This window comes from Oncorhynchus keta, chromosome 14, assembly GCF_023373465.1.
Source record: "Oncorhynchus keta strain PuntledgeMale-10-30-2019 chromosome 14, Oket_V2, whole genome shotgun sequence".
In the NCBI taxonomy this organism is placed as follows: domain Eukaryota; kingdom Metazoa; phylum Chordata; class Actinopteri; order Salmoniformes; family Salmonidae; genus Oncorhynchus; species Oncorhynchus keta.
The window spans coordinates 50,696,368-50,713,953 of NC_068434.1; the positions used below are offsets into that span (position 1 = coordinate 50,696,368).

The 17,586-nt window shown below is 42.1% G+C and overlaps 1 protein-coding gene across 3 annotated transcripts in view; it reads left to right on the top strand.

Moving 5' to 3' along the window:
• Positions 1 to 676: 676 nt before the first annotated feature.
• Positions 677 to 17,586, top strand: part of LOC118393580 (far upstream element-binding protein 3-like) — an 83,409-nt gene continuing 66,499 nt past the window's right edge. The window contains exons 1-2 of one of the 3 annotated variants that reach the window (XM_035786365.2): positions 677 to 947; positions 7,049 to 7,160. In XM_035786365.2, coding sequence (XP_035642258.1) covers positions 855 to 947; positions 7,049 to 7,160 — 205 coding nt within the window. In that variant the 5' untranslated portion in view covers positions 677 to 854. The remainder of the gene's footprint in view (positions 948 to 7,048; positions 7,161 to 17,586) is intronic. The other 2 variants (XM_035786362.2, XM_035786364.2) reach the window with 2 other exon arrangements.

Here is a 17,586-nt window from a genome sequence, read left to right on the forward strand (position 1 = left end):
TATGTGAAGTTCATGCAGTAGGTGGGAATCGGCCAATTTCCAGACCAGCAGCCTTGGCCGGAAATTCGTCACTCGTTCATCCCGTGATTGTGTTTTCAGCCACTGGTAGCTGGGTGCTTTATGAGCTACTACAGTCAATTACGAGTGCATGTATACTTATATTAAATATTAATATTAAACACTAATTAGCTAACTAACGTTAGCCTGCCTAGCTGGAACTTATTGAAGAAGGAAAATGTTTTTCTACAATTTCCAAAAGATTACCAAACAAAAACATGTACTTTTTAACGAGACGTTTGTGCCGTCATGTGCATCAGTATCACAGTTTCTAATTTATTTGCATTCGTTTTTATTTACACTTGTATGTTGACTTGTGATGTTGTTTTTAAATTAGGGATTTTTATTATTTATTTATTTACTGAGTTAACATAATTGTACACTCGCAAAACCGACTAAGAACTAGGGCTTAGGTTGCAAATGTCCCTTGCTTGGCTAATCATTTGGACCACCGTCCAAGACGGCGACGGGGATTCTCCCAAGGGTATAAGGCTAGGGTAAGTGGACGAGGGTGTGTCTTAAGTGTTTGTACTGCAGCCCTGACAAAAGTGATTTACTCGAACGCGTCCAACAACTGAGCAGTCTGGCCGTCACTGGTTATCACAGCTACAAAGTACGACATTATAGCTAATCCCCACCTGTTTCCACAATGTGATTATAAACCTAACATTAACCAAACTGATAACCCTGTGCCTAACCTTAAATTAAGACAAAAGTGCTTTTTTCTTTTTAAACAATAGCCAATTCTGACTTTGTGGCTGTGGTAACTATTTTACAACCGAGAAGTCTGGGTGGAGATGATGGCGGAGTTGGTGCAGGGACAGGCCTCCGTTGCTCAGTCCGGAATGAAAGCTGACGGCTTCGCCCACGCTTTACATCGGGCCCGACAGGTAATAGGAGTAGAGGAATTCGCGAAGGAATCAACTGAGGTTGAGCTAGGCCTTTTAAACGACTGTAAATAACTTTTATTTTAACTCGCCCATCTCTGCAGCTTGTGCTATGTGTTCATGAAAAACACTAGCCAGCGACCTAGCCAGCTAGCTAACATTCTAAGCTAGTTGACAACCACAATAGTTTCGAGTTTGCAATGAGTACTCGCGTGTGTTCATTTTGGCTGCAACAGGTCACGACTGGAAACTATGTTTTTATGTCGTTTACCGTGTTGTTACCACGAAGTCTTGCAAGTTAATTTATGTTAAGATCGCTACAGTAGCTAGCTACGTTTTACACACGTGTCCAAATGCAACTTGTTGTTCAGTCACTGAAGTTCTGGGGTTGAACTGTGTGACCGTGCTCTCAAACCCATAACAATCCGTGACAAGTAGGCAAAGATTCCAAACACACCCACACGTTTTTAAGCAAATCGTTATCCACATTGTTTCCCAGTTGTAAACATCATTGACTCAATTGCCCCCCGTGCAAGTAGGCTCCATTATGTAACTGGCAAGCACCATATTATGCACTGTGCTGGTGTGTCTAGTTAGGAACCCGATTAAAGAGCAGGTAAGGGTAGATTGTCACTAGTATTAGGGTGTTAGACTCCTGACCCAAATTGAACCAGGTTGTCTCAGTATTGAACTCAATCTGTAAAACTATTTTTGATGCTATATTTATAGTAAATGTCGCAATTATATGACAAAGGAACAACATTTCCACCTCTTCCACTGTCAGCAATGACTTATGTTGATATTCTTGAGGAATGTTAATGAACTTTGAGACCAAAATCAACCAAAAATAGCTATATATTGAAAATACTGTGATTGATGAAAAAATGTTAAGAGATTAAATGAATTATAATTTCTACACTTCAATATGGTTTAAATAGTTCAGACTGGAGTAGAGATTAAAAACATATATTTTTTACTCAAGACACCAACGGCCCATTAAAAACACTGTTTTAGAGGACAAAATTAAACTGTAGTTTTTGTGTTATCCTTTGTATTCCATGTTGTATACTTTGTATTCCATGTTATAGAGAAGCTTCCCAGGAACACAGAACATTTTATATCATGAGGATAGGAGTTACCAATTCTGAGATATCTTATTTAAAATAGATCGTAAAAGGACAGGCCAATGTTGATCCCTTGTCAATAAAGCACCAAATAACCTGTCTGGATTCTTAAATTCAACACCTTTTGTCCAAAAACACAAGATCGGTAGTCATAAGATCGGGTGGTCAGAATTGCTGTAGAACACAGAGATGACCCCCCAAAAAAAAAAAAAAAAAAAAAAAGATTAAAATGCTATATTATGCTAAAGATGTACTTCAGATGGGGTGGCTACTAATTAGGCATTACGGAATATGTCATTTAAGCCCAATAATTTGAAGTAGGGTGGTCATATTAACAAATCTTCATGGTTGATGAAAAACCGAGTGGGTAACAATTTACGAAATTAGAATACAACTTTGTATACTGCTTTATGCAAATTAGATACATATTTTTCTAATTCGTTTGTATGGAATGAAATTAAGTATTGCTGTTTTATGCGGAACTGGGAGTTTATGGTGCAGTTCCTTAGTAAGGTGCAGCCCGCGCACGCACCTGGGATGGTAATGGAGGACATATAATTGAGATTATATTATTAGATGTATTATTATTATTAGATTTATATTATGAGATTTATTATTATTATTATATTATTACATAATCATGAACAAAAAGCAGGGATACTATTTACCAATTAGTAACTGTTAGGCTGTATATATCACAGTAATGTTCTATTCAGTAGGCCAACTGATTAGGCCTAGTGCAAAATAATACGCCCAACCCTGTGCCTGTGCCACCTACACACACACAGTCTAACACAGACACACACTTCTCAGCTTCCCCACACACACTAGTGATGAACTGATATGACATTTTTGACCGATATCTGATAGTTTCCTTGCCAAAAGAACTGATACCGATAACCGATATTAAATATTTTAGTGGCCTTTTAAGCATTCTAGTACAGTTAAATAGTTAACACACACATGGATGAAGCGGTCTCAGTGCAACAGTGCAACAGGTGTCACTACAGTCCCTTGTTCGATTCCAGGCTGTATCATGTCCGGCCGTGATTGGGAGTCCCATAGGCTGGGGTAGGCCGTCATTGTAAATAAGAATTTGTTCTTAACTGACTTGCCTAGTTAAATAAAGGTTACACAAACACCACACAGACCAAAAAGGTATTTTGTTGGCATTTACTTATGTCCCCATTACCAGTAAAAAATAATCAAAACATTTCTTTCACTTACTTGCTGTGTTGACTTGACTTTGACTTGTCAAATAAGTTTGTTGACCAATCAGGAACTGAATATGACTGCACGTCACATAATAATTTAATGCGTTCATACATATTTTTTAAAGTAGTTATTACACATTGATTACACTCACTTGTATTTCATATGTCACAACGATTAATCAATATGTGTGCTATGATGGTGGTAAAGTTGTCTCACACACCTACAGTGCTGGCTATAAAAAAAGCTAGCTAGCTCATGGATGCAAACAATGTTCTTCCCTAAAAACATAGAAAAAATACAATCTGTTTTAGTAGCTATAGTTAGTTGTAGCTATTTATTTTCATGAACTGAAGTTCAATTTCAATAGGTGAACAACAAGTTACAACCTAGCTAATACTTACTCACAAGGATTCCTAAATCATTGCTAAGAGTAATGAAAATGACTGCAGTTTCTTCTGGTCATTGTTTTCAGGCTGATTGTATTAATCAGCTAAAGCTAGCTACCCCAGAAGTTGCGGTCGAACAAATGATGCTTTATTACCAACTCTGTATTGCAAACACATCGTTCGTGGCTGGTGTTTGCTGACTTTTTTTGTACAGCTTTGATAGTGCTGCTGTATCTTTTTTGACATGCAAAGACTTTAATGGATTTCGCCTTTGAGATGTCTCTGAAATGGTCTTACTCTTTCAAATGACTGCTTGACTTGTTGACTGCTTGATCCACACAGCAGACATTGTGGACTAGTTTAGGGATGCTGTGTTGCACGTATAGAGCAAAATTGTACGTGGCGTCGTTACGTCATGTACCTTCGTTATACAGGTATGCACGTCAGATTTTATAATCGGTTTTGCAAATCGGGCGTTGAACTAGACATCAGCCGATACCGATGTTGGCATTTTGAGCTTTTATCGGCCGATTCCGATATGTTCACTGATATATCGTGCATCTCTAACACACATCACACATAGGCTGGGTATGTCTTTGTTAGGCTAGCACAGACACACACTTCTCACTAAGTCTAAACTGTAACACAGTTTAAGGTAGGTCTACACCTGAGTTGGGTTACATTGTAATGTATTTTTTGGTGTTGATGCGTTACATTGGTGATGGGAGGATAAACTCTACCATTTCCAGTAAGAGACAGTTGGTGAGCTCTCTGCGAGCCAGCTGCACAGAAAGATAGTTAGGACACATTTTCAATTCACTGATATTTAGCTTTGTTTTTATTGATTGTAAGGGCTGTAGCCACTGTTATTGTAGTTTTTACTTGAAAGAATAAAACCATCAGTCACAAAAATTGCTTTTGGTACAATACAGCTGCAATGGCACGTTACAACGGTATCAGGCTCTCCCACACAGCTAGCAAGCTAGCACAGGTCATGGAAATGGGGGTGGCGAATGGTGAATTTGGACCACTCCCTGACAACCCATCATCAAAACGTAGCTACGAAGCTCTACTTTGTAACCTGCTATGTTTTTTCAGTGTCTCTGAGAACATTTAACCTTATATTTCAGTCCAAAGTATGTTTGATGACCGTAGAACACACTCAGGACTTTCCAACACTTGTTGGCAATACAATGTCACATCAATCTTACTCTGGTATAGTGAAGAATACCATTCGCAAAGAGCAAATATGAACACACCGATTTCACAGGATTCAGAAAAAGGGCTGTCCCACAGATTTGAAAGGTTTTAAGCATGAAGCTTGATTTCATTTTGGGCTCATATTGCGTAAATATCATGACGTACAGTACTGGGATTTTTAGACTCCCACAAACTCCCACATTCATGTTTTCAAATGATTTATGTATTTTGACGACAACATTATTGACATTTAGTGAAAATTGATTTGATTACTGCAGTTATCTTTGTAGAATTCTCGCATAGCGTCCATTGTTTTTCGCGTCACCTAACACCGTAGTACTATATTATGTTTTTTCACTAGATACCATAGATAATATGCCTATTTGTGCTACATAAAGGTTTGGGTAAACATAGATATTACAATGCTCCCTCTCATGCAAAATATATGTGATTTGTTTGATTGAACCCTCTATCACATTGTTTGACAGAATGCTCACTAACTAACTCTTTGGCCCCAAAACTCATGGATAGAGGTGATAACAATTCGGCCTCTGAAAGATTCAAAATCATCTCAAGTGTCGACAATACGTTTTTTGGAAGGGGAATGGTTGAACTGCATGGCTCCATTTGCTACTCAAAGTTCAGATGATACATTATTAAATCCTTTACACTTTACACAACGTCCGCATGTCTTTTAAAGCACGTGATGGTGAATGAGAGCAACAGAAAAGGATTCTATACAGTGTTGCACATTTTATTATTTTTTTTCCTTGGTTGTCATTTGATTTCTCAAGGTTAGGCTATTTGGTTTAGGCATTTCAGTTGCCGATGAGTCAACCTTGTTGTGTTGTTCAGCAGATAATAGCTCTCGCACTCATGGTTACAAGTGCTTTTGACGCAATTGCCTGACGTGGTCATATAGCCCAATAATGAACTAAATGGCTTAACATTACTCCTTATAGTCCAAGGACCTTACATGTTCTGTTTAGAGGCGAATTGGCTCTGGCAGTCAAAACAGACAAATACTCCACCTAAACGTAGTTGCAGCCAACAGTATTTTTCAGCGACAAGACGTTTGTGGCGCCAGTCTTCCCTTTACACACAGGTCTTCTTGAGTCGCCGATGGCTAATTAGCGCATGCACGCTTGTGTTTTCCATAAACAAGCACTGTAACATGGACAGTGTAGCCTTTGGGCTGGGCTGTTACATGACACACTGCATTTCAGACGAGCCTACTCTGATTCTCCAGTTGTTTTCGGCCTGTTGTATTATTATCTCTGGTCTGTAAATGATGAAGGAATAGCTAGACTTGGTGCCGTCCCACCCTTCGTCCCCTGGCCCATTGGGTTCTGGCTAGGGGGAGGCCTGTCTAATATGCTATTAACTCAGCCTGCTCCTTACTGGCTGGGAGTGGGTTAGTTTAACCAGCACACTCAGCTTTATACCTGCCATAGGCTCATCCCTTAGTGTACCACACACATAAACGGACATATGCCCATCCAGCTGTGTGTCTGATATAGAAACTATTGACGGATCAATCTCATTCCATTTTCACCCCATCTGCCAGTCGCTTAAAACCTGCTATCAAATCAAATCAAATGTTATTTGTCACATGCTTTGTAAACAAAAGATGTAGACTAACAGTGAAAAATGCATACGGGCCCTTCCCAACGATGCAGAGAGAGAGAGAATTGAGAAATAACAACTCATAATAATAAATACAAAATGAGTGACAAAAACTTGGCTATATACACAAGGTACCAGTACCAAGTCGATGTGCAGGGGTCTTCTGTCTGCTTTCCATAAACAAGCACTGTAACATGGACATATGGCTGTGTGGGAACCCTAACCCTCTAAAGGTGTGTAGTAATTTGTTTAAAAATAATAATTTCCTGCTGATATGAACAATATGTTCCTTATGTTTCCAAAACCGTACTGCAAGCAATGCATTTTAATGTTCAGAACAAGCGTCGGAAGCTCCCCGGCCAGATGATACTATCGTCACTAAAGGTAGCGTATGAATGGGCTTTAGTGGTCATAGGACTGGCAATTTTGATAAATGTAATAAGCAATTTTTTGGTGAAATGTTTCTCAGATTGTAACAACAAGGAATACAATGAATGGATGAACTGTTGTATAGAAAATCTGTGAAGTAATCATTATTTTCCTCAAATTTCAGATGGCAGGAAAAATGAGGAATGAGCAGATTTCTCACCTAAACAGTTCCCCACCTATTGTAGACCCCTCCATGTATGGCTACGTGGACCAGAAGCGATCGGTGGAAGACGGAGGTAAGCTGGTTGCTATTAGCCATTTCATTATTCTCTTGCCTGCGATAGTTTCCTGAGGTTTTCACAATGTCTTAACTTTTTTACCTTGAAACGAGTCCATGAACGATGAGTCACCAATCAGACATGCTTTATCTACTCATTTGCTGGATGCAGAGTTCATCAGAGTGAAGGTCAAGAAAATCATAGAGAAAGCAGATTGTATTGCAATCATCTCTGATGAGTAGTTGAATGTTCGTGGGCAAGGAATAACTAACTACATCATCTCCACCCCTCAACCAGTATTCTACAAGAGCACAGACACAAGGGACAACAGACACACTGGTCTCTACATTGCAGATGAGCTAAATGCAGTCATAAATGACCTTGGACCACAGAAGGTATCTGCACTGGTGACAGACAATGCTGCGAACATGAAGGCTGCTTGGTCTAAAGTGAAGGAGTCCTACCCTCACATCACACCCATTAGCTGTGCTGCTCATGCATTGATTCTGCTCCTCAAGGAAATCATGGCACTGAAAACGATGTATACACTCTACATGAGAGCCAAGGAAATGGTTAGGTATTTGAAGGGTCTTTAAGTTATAGCAGCAATTTACCTCACCAAGCAACGTGAGAAGAATAAGAGCACCACATTGAAGCTTCCCAGCAACACCCGTTGGGGTGGTGTTGTCATCATGTTTGACAGTCTCCTGGAGGGGAAGGAGTCTCTCTATGAAATGGCCATATCACAGTCTGCCGATATGGACAGCCCCATCAAGAGGATCCTCCTGGATTATGTATTTTACTCCTGAAACCTATAGCAGTAGCCATTGCACAGATGGAGGGAGACAATACCATCCTGTCTGATGTTCAGACTCTGCTTGCAGATGAAAGAGAAGAAATCCGTACTGCCCTGCCCACTTCACTGTTGCTCCAAGCAGAGGAAACTGCACTTCTGAAATATATCAAAAAGCGTGAAGACTTCTGCCTGAAGCCTATACACGCCACGGCGTACATGTTGGGCCCCAAATATGCTGGCAAGAGCATCCTGTCTGGTGCAGAGATCAACAAGGCCTATAGTGCCATCACTACCATGTCTCACCACCTTAGCATGGATGAGGTCAAGGTTCTTGGCAGTCTGGCGAAGTACACTTCCAAGCAAGGGCTTTGAGATGGAGATGCAATATGGCAGTTGTGCCAACATATCCATCAGCCAGCTGGTGGAAGGGACTTTGTGGATCTGAGGTTCTTTCCCCTTTTGCCTCCATCATCCTCCAAATCCCACCAACATCAGCCGCATCAGAGCGCAACTGGTCCTTGTTTGGGAACACACACACCAAAGCATGCAACAGGCTGACCAATACAAGGGTTGAAAAATTGGTGGCAATCTGGGCAAATTTGAGTCTTTTTCGAGCCTGACAGCGTACCATCCTCAACAAGATTGGACAGTGAAGATGAGGCCTCAGAGTCTGATGTTCAAGAGGTGGACATTGAGGTCCAGAAGAAGACAACCAAAGCTTTGAAAACGTTTTTGGGAGATGCGATGGAACATTGGGGATCATTCAATATTTCCTTTTGTTGTTTAGTGAAATCATCCCATGTGGAGAGTTAACTAATTTAATTAAAGTTCAATTCCACCTCGGAATATTCCCCAAAATGTGCAACCCTTTTATGTACATAAAACATAGATTTGAATATTATTACAATGTAGCAAGGTAGCAATTTTCTACCTTTGGACCCTGGTAATCTGTCAGGATCCAAAGGTATTTATTCAATATTATAGTTTTTATTCTCTTCATCACAAATCCATTCATCCACAACCCAATCTAAGATAGGTACGAAGATGATAAGGGGCAACAGTTTAGAGACATCTTCATCAATTTAATCTTAATACAAATGACATTGAGTCTGAAAACATATGGGAGTTGTTGAATGGACCATAGGAAAGGGGTAGAGATTTGTATTTGAGATCCCAAACAATCAGCATTTTGACACTACTGAGCTGAGCCAAGTTGTACTTGCGCTGGCCTCGTTACGCATGCACCGTCGTTGCTGTAACCAGGACAATGTGAAAAGAAAATATCAGAGCCAGCATGACAGTGTGAAAAGGGTATAAGAGTTGGCCAGTTCTCCTGCACTGGACGCCCTATCCTGCGGCGATGGAAAAGCGTACAGTCTTAAAAAGCCAAGCTAAGGAAAATTAGATTTGAGTGACAAATGCCATTGTTTGCTATGATGGCACTATCCCGCTGCTCCTCTAAGTCACTTAGTTTTTATTTGTCCATTTTGGGGGCCTGCCAGGCTGATCGTGGGAAGATCCATATTGAGTTGGAAGATTAAATACTGTTTAAATGTGGTCCTACTGGAGCTGACTGTAGCCAATGACACCTGACTGGATTACTGTCTGTGTATTGTCTGTCGGAGAGAGAAAAAAAATGTGAAATTTGAAATCCATGACTGCTGGTTTGCTACAATGGAAAAACTCCATAAATCTCTTAGGCCTAAGCCACCTTTCTTGTGAGGCACCTACTGTAAAAGTTCCCATCAGCTAGGGATAGTCTTCTAATAGTGTCACACTATGCAAAAACACATTTTCTGACCATATAGAATATATTTAGCCAATTAAAAGATATCGTCAATGCACTGTGTGTGGGGGGGGTTGTAATCTCAGATCATTTAGATATTCAGTTTGGAATTTTAAGACCCCCCCAAAAAAACTTCTATGTTATTAGCCCATAGGAACACTTTGAATAACCAATGGAAAAACAGATGGTCCAAAAAGGAAGTTTGTCCTATATATGAGAGATGTAAAACTCCAGGGAAAAAAATAAATGTCCTCTCACTGTCAACTGTGTTTATTTTTCAGCAATCTTAACATGTGTAAATATTTGTATGAACATAACAAGATTCAACAACTGAGAAAGACATGTGACTAAAATAAATGTAATGTGTCCCTGAACAAAGGCTGGGGTCAAAAGTAACAGTCAGTATCTGGTGTGGCCACCAGCTGCATGAAGTACTGCAGTGCATCTCCTCATGGACTGCACCAGATTTGCCATTTCTTGCTGTGAGATGTTACCCCACTCTTCCACCAAGGCACTTGCAAGTTCCCAGATGTTTTTGGGGGGAATGGTCTTAGCCCTCACCCTCCGATCCAACAGGTACCAGACGTGCTCAATGGGATTGAGATCCGGGCTCTTCACTGGCCATGGCAGAACACTGACATTTCTGTCTTGCAGGAAATCCCGCACAGAACGAGCAGTATGGCTGGTGGCATTGTTATGCTGGAGGGTCATGTCAAGATGAGCCTGCTGGAAGGGTACCACATGAGGGAGGAGGATGTCTTCCCTGTAACGCACAGTGTTGAGATTGCCTGCAATGACAACAAGCTCAGTCCGATGATGATGTGACACACCGCCCCAGACCATGACAGACCCTCCACCTTCAAATCGGTCCCGCTCCAGAGTACAGGCCTCAGTGTACCGCTCATTCCCTCGACCATCACCCCTGGTGAGAAAAAACCACGACTCGTCAGTGAAGAGCACTTTTTGCCAGTCCTGTCTGGTCCAGCGAGGGTGGCTTTGTCGCCGGTGATGTCTGGTGAGGACCTGCTTTTACAACAGGCCTACAAGCCCTCAGTCCAGCCTATTGCGGACAGTGTGAGCACTGATGAAGGGATTGTGCATTCCTAGTGTATCTCGGGCAGTTGTTGTTGCCATCCTGTATCTGTCCCGCAGGCAGGTGTGGTGTTCGGGTGTACCTATCCTGTGCAGGTGTTGTTACACGTGGTCTGCCACTGCGAGGACGATCAGCTGTCCGTCCTGTCTTCCTGTAGCTCTGTCTTAGGCGTCTCACAGTACGGACATTGCAATTTATTGCCCTTGCCACATCTGCAGTCCTCATGCCTCCTTGCAGCATGCCTAAGGCACATTCACGCAGATGAGCAGGGACCCTGGGCATCTTTCTTTTGGTGTTTTTCAGAGTCAGTAGAAAGGCCTCTTTAGTGTCCTAGGTTTTCATAACTTTGACCTTAATTGCCTGCCGTCTGTAAGCTGTTTGTCTTAATTGGATCTACCCGATCCGGGAACGTTGTCATCAACCACAGTAATTAGCAAACGGACAAAAAATATTTTCTAGAAAATATTCATATTCATGAAATATAGTGAAACACAGCTTAGCCTTTTGTTAATCACCCTGTCATCTCAAATTTTGTCATTATGCTTTACAGTCAAAGCAAGACAAGCATTTGTGTAAGTTTATCGATAGCAACCTGGTCACGAAAAGCAATCAAATTAAATAGTTTACCTTTGATGAGCTTCGGATGTTTTCACTCACAAAACTCCCAGTTAGATAGCAAATGTTCCTTTTTTCCAAAAATATAATTTTTGTAGCTGAAATAACTATGTTAGTTCTTCACGTTTGGCTGAGAATTCGACCGGAAATTGCGGTCACGACAACGCCGAAAAATATTCCAAATTAGCTCCATAATATCGACAGAAACATGGCAAACGTTGTTTATAATCAATCCTCAAGGTGTTTTTCAAATATCTATTCGATAATATATCAACCGGGATAGCTGTATGTTCAGTAAGACCGGGAGGAAAAATAGCTACCTCTGTCTATTACGCAATAATTACATTTACATACATTTACATTTAAGTAATTCAGCAGACGCTCTTATCCAGAGCGACTTACAAATTGGTGCATTCACCTTATGACATCCAGTGGAACAGCCACTTTACAATAGTGCATCTACATCTTTTAAGGGGGGGGGGGTGAGAAGGATTACTTTATCCTATCCTAGGTATTCCTTAAAGAGGTGGGGTTTCAGGTGTCTCCGGAAGGTGGTGATTGACTCCGCTGTCCTGGCGTCGTGAGGGAGTTTGTTCCACCATTGGGGGCCAGAGCAGCGAACAGTTTTGACTGGGCTGAGCGGGAACTGTACTTCCTCAGTGGTAGGGAGGCGAGCAGGCCAGAGGTGGATGAACGCAGTGCCCTTGTTTGGGTGTAGGGCCTGATCAGAGCCTGGAGGTACTGAGGTGCCGTTCCCCTCACAGCTCCGTAGGCAAGCACCATGGTCTTGTAGCGGATGCGAGCTTCAACTGGAAGCCAGTGGAGAGAGCGGAGGAGCGGGGTGACGTGAGAGAACTTGGGAAGGTTGAACACCAGACGGGCTGCGGCGTTCTGGATGAGTTGTAGGGGTTTAATGGCACAGGCAGGGAGCCCAGCCAACAGCGAGTTGCAGTAATCCAGACGGGAGATGACAAGTGCCTGGATTAGGACCTGCGCCGCTTCCTGTGTGAGGCAGGGTCGTACTCTGCGGATGTTGTAGAGCATGAACCTACAGGAACGGGCCACCGCCTTGATGTTAGTTGAGAACGACAGGGTGTTGTCCAGTATCACGCCAAGGTTCTTAGCGCTCTGGGAGGAGGACACAATGGAGTTGTCAACCGTGATGGCGAGATCATGGAACGGGCAGTCCTTCCCCGGGAGGAAGAGCAGCTCCGTCTTGCCGAGGTTCAGCTTGAGGTGGTGATCCGTCATCCACACTGATATGTCTGCCAGACATGCAGAGATGCGATTCGCCACCTGGTCATCAGAAGGGGGAAAGGAGAAGATTAATTGTGTGTCGTCTGCATAGCAATGATAGGAGAGACCATGTGAGGTTATGACAGAGCCAAGTGACTTGGTGTATAGCGAGAATAGGAGAGGGCCTAGAACAGAGCCCTGGGGGACACCAGTGGTGAGAGCGCGTGGTGAGGAGACAGATTCTCGCCACGCCACCTGGTAGGAGCGACCTGTCAGGTAGGACGCAATCCAAGCGTGGGCCGCGCCGGAGATGCCCAACTCGGAGAGGGTGGAGAGGAGGATCTGATGGTTCACAGTATCGAAGGCAGCCGATAGGTCTAGAAGGATGAGAGCAGAGGAGAGAGAGTTAGCTTTAGCAGTGCGGAGCGCCTCCGTGATACAGAGAAGAGCAGTCTCAGTTGAATGACTAGTCTTGAAACCTGACTGATTTGGATCGAGAAGGTCATTCTGAGAGAGATAGCGGGAGAGCTGGCCAAGGACGGCACGTTCAAGAGTTTTGGAGAGAAAAGAAAGAAGGGATACTGGTCTGTAGTTGTTGACATCGGAGGGATCGAGTGTAGGTTTTTTCAGAAGGGGTGCAACTCTCGCTCTCTTGAAGACGGAAGGGACGTAGCCAGCGGTCAGGGATGAGTTGATGAGCGAGGTGAGGTAAGGGAGAAGGTCTCCGGAAATGGTCTGGAGAATTACTCTGAGAACCCTCAGCCGGACACTTAAGCAATGTAGTCGCTTACGCTCATTCTTCAACATCAAGGCGTGAAACTACGTCAAAATGCTGTAGACACCTTGGGGAATACGTAGAAAAAGGAATCTGGTTGATAGCCCATTCACTGCTCAATAGGGACGCAGAGCTTTCAAAACATGAGTCAATTCCTGATTGGATTTTTCTCAGGCTTTTGCCTGCAATATCAGTTCTGTTATATTCACAGACAATATTTTTACAGTTTTGGTAACTTTAGAGTGTTTTCTACCCTAAGCTGTCAATTATATGCATATTCTAGCATCTTGTCCTGACAAAATAGCCAGTTTACTTTGGGAACGTTATTTTTCCAAAAATGAAAATAGTGCCCCCTATTTTCAACAGGTTAATGACCATTCCACAGGTGCATGTTCATTAATTGTTTATGGTTCATTAAACAAGCATGGGAAACAGTGTTTAAGTCGCTCTGGATAAGAGCGTCTGCTAAATGACTTAAATGTAAATGTAAACCCTTTACAATGAAGATCTGTGAAGTTATTTGGATTTTTACAAATGATCTTTGAAAGACAGCGTCCCGAAAAAGGTTATATAAAAAAGACCAGGACATTTGTGGGAACATATTTACCCCCCTTTTTTAGGCACTAAACTACTTCCATATATACACCAAAAGTATGTGGACACCTGCTCGTCGAACATGTCATTACAAAATCATGGGCATTAATATGGAGTTGACATGTACCTGTTCGTGAGAGACTCACCTCTTTCGATAGAGAGGCCATAATATGTTGTATGCCAAACTGTTCGGACGCTACAGACGTTTTCGTGATAAGACCGATTTTCGGGACATCATGGTCTGACAAACACCGCTGGAGCTCAGCCACCTTACATCGCAGATGCGAAAGGATATCTCTAGCTTAAACAGACAGAAATAGACTTGAGGGTTAATGAAGCCGGTGATTTATGTGGTAAACTCCTCAAAGCCATTGGATGAATCCCAGAACATATTCCAGTCTCTGCTAGCGAAACAGACCTTGAAGCTTAGCTTAAAATAGAGTTATGGTCAGATTTGCTAAATGGAGGGCGAGGGAGAGCTTGTATGTGTTTCTGAGTGTGGAGTAAAGGTGATCTAGCGTTTTTTTGTCTTCTCTAGTTGCACAGGTGACATGCTGGTAGAAATGAGGTAAAATGGATTTTTAGTTTCCCTCCATTAAAATCATTAGCCACTGGATGAGCATTTTCTTGTTTACTAATTGCCCGATACAGCTTGTTGAGTGTGGTCTGGTTGCCAACATCAGTTTGTGGTGGTAGGAAAAATATAGATACATTCTCTTGGTAAATAGTAGCTTATCATGGGGTTTTCTAACTTTGACTTTGAGACTTCCTTAATATTAGAGATTGCGCACCAGCTGTTCTTAAAAAATTGCTTAGGGATAGGAGTCCCGCTAGCGAGACAACTTCCGGTGAAACTGGAGGGCGTGCAATTCAGATAAATAATCATAAATATTATGGATTTTAAACATTTATGTACATATAAGTTTCTTATATCAGCTGAAAGCTTAAATTCATGTTAATCTAACTGAACTGTCTGATAGCAAAAACATGCCAAGCGATTGTTTGAGGACGGCACCCCACATCAAAATATTTTTCCACCGGCACAGGTTTCATACATTCACAAATAACGATTTAAATAAATATTGACTGACTTTTTGAAAATCCTCCTCTGATTTGTCATCCAAAGGGTCCCAGCTAAAACATGTAGTGTCATTTTGTCATATAAAATTCTTCTTTATTTCCCAAAAAGGCAGTTTAGTTGGCGCCATCGATTTGATGTATCCACTCGTTGAACAGGCAGAGAAATTAATCAGAAAATCTACCCCTTTGTTTCAACAAGTCAAAATAAGTTTCTATTTACTCCTCATATAACCTAAAATGTAATCAAACTATAATATTCATTTCGGAAAGAAGTATGTTCAATAGGAAACCGATTTTAGCAGGTGCGTAATGTCTTCATGGCGCGCGCAACATGATATTTCTTATTTGTTTTTAAAGTTACAGGCCTGAAACCTTGATCTTTGTCTGCTGACACCCTGAGTAAGCCATAGGAATTGCATCCAGGGAGCTAATTTTCAATACCTTTCTCTTGCAATTCTAAGAGGATGGTCTCTCAAAAAAATTCTGGTTGGTTTTTCTTTATTTTCTCCTACCATTTTTATTGTGTTATATCATCCTACCTTATTTTAACATTTCTACAAACTTGAAAGTGTTTTCTTTCCAATGGTTCCAATTATATGCATATCCCGGCTTCAGGGCCTGAGCTACAGGCAGTTTACTTTGGGCACGTCATTCAGACAGGAAGTGGAGAAAAAAGGGGCCTAGCCCTAAGAAGTTTTAACAAAGACACACCCCTCCTAACCTTACCCGATGCTGCAATACGGTCTTGACGATGCATAGAAAAACCAGCTAGATGTCTCCGCGAAACATAGGATATTACAGTTCTTCAGTTTGCCAATAGAACATAGGGTAGAGGCAGATTATTTATTTGCCAATGTAGTTTTGGTGAGCAGTATGTCTTGCACCGCCGACTCGTTGAAGTAGAAACCATCTAAATCGAGGTTAGTGATTTGATCGTTGTTCTGATGTCCAGGAGCTTTTTTCGGTCATAGGAATCATTATGTACAAAAAAAAGCTACGATATTCAACTTTTTGAGTGGCCCGTCCAAATTCGCATAGAAATGTGAGTGAAAGATAATCTGTATGTCGACACCTGCTCGTCAAACATCTCATTCCAAAATCATGGACATTGATATGGAGTTGGTCCCCCCTTTGCTGCTATAACAGACTCCACTCATATGGGTTGGAACGTTGCTGAGGGGACTTGCTTTCATTCAGCCATGAGCATTAGTGAAGTCGGTGGCTAATGTTGAGCGATTAGGCCTGGCTTTGCAGTCGGCTTTCCAATGCATCCCAAAGTTGTTCAATGGGGTTGAGGTCTGGGCTCTGTGCAGGCTGGTCAGGTTCTTCCACATTGATCACGACAAACCATTTCTGTATGGACCTCGCTTTGTGCACTGGGGCATTGTCATTCTGAAACGGAAAAGGGCCTTCCCCAAACTGTTGCCACAAAGTTGGAATCACAGAATCGTCTATAATGTCATTGTATGCAGTAACATTAAGATTTCCCTTCACTGGAACTAAGGGGCCTAGTCCGAACCATGAAAAACAGCCCCAGATCATTATTCCTCAACCACCAAACTGTACACATGGCACTATACATTGGGGCAGGTAGCATTCGCCTGGCATCCGCCAAACTCAGGTTTGTCTGTTGAACTGCCAGATGGTGATGCATGATTCATCACTCCAGAAAACGTGTTTCCACTGGTCCAGAGTCCAATGACGGTGAGCTTTACACCACTCCAGCTTGGCATTGCGCTTGGTGACTTTAGGCTAATGTGTGGCTGCTCGGCAATGGAAACCCATTTAATGACACTCCTTATTTTATTTAATTTATTTATTTGACCTTTATTTAACTGGGCAAGTCAGTTAAGAACAAATTCTTATTTTCAATGACTGCCTAGGAACAGTGGGTTAACTGCCTGTTCAGGGGCAGAATGACAGATTTGTACCTTGTCAGCTCGGGGATGCTCTAACCACTAGGCTACCCTGCCTCCCCAATGAACAGTTATTGTGCTGATGTTGCTTCCAGAGTCAGTTTGGAACTCTGTAGTGAGTGTTGCAACCGAGGATAGACTATTTTTACATTCTCCATGCTCCAGCACTCATTGGGCCCGTTCTGTGAGCTTGTGTGGTCTACCACTTTGCGGATGAGACGTTGTTGCTCCTAGACCTTTCCACTGTACAATAACAGCTCTTACAGTTTACAGGGGCAGCTCGAGCAGGGCAGACATTTGATGAAATTACTTGTTGGAAAGGTGGCATCCTATGAAGGTGCCACGTTGAACGTCACTGAGCTCTTCAGTAAGGCCATTCTACTGCCAATGTTTGTCTATAGAGATTGCATGGCTGTGTGTTGGATTGTATACACCTGTCAGCAACTGGTGTGGCTGAAATAGCGGAATCCACTAATTCGAAGGGGTGTCCACATAGTTTTGTATGTAGATTTAATGTCTTCATGAAAGTAAATCAAAGAAGCAGTTGATCTGT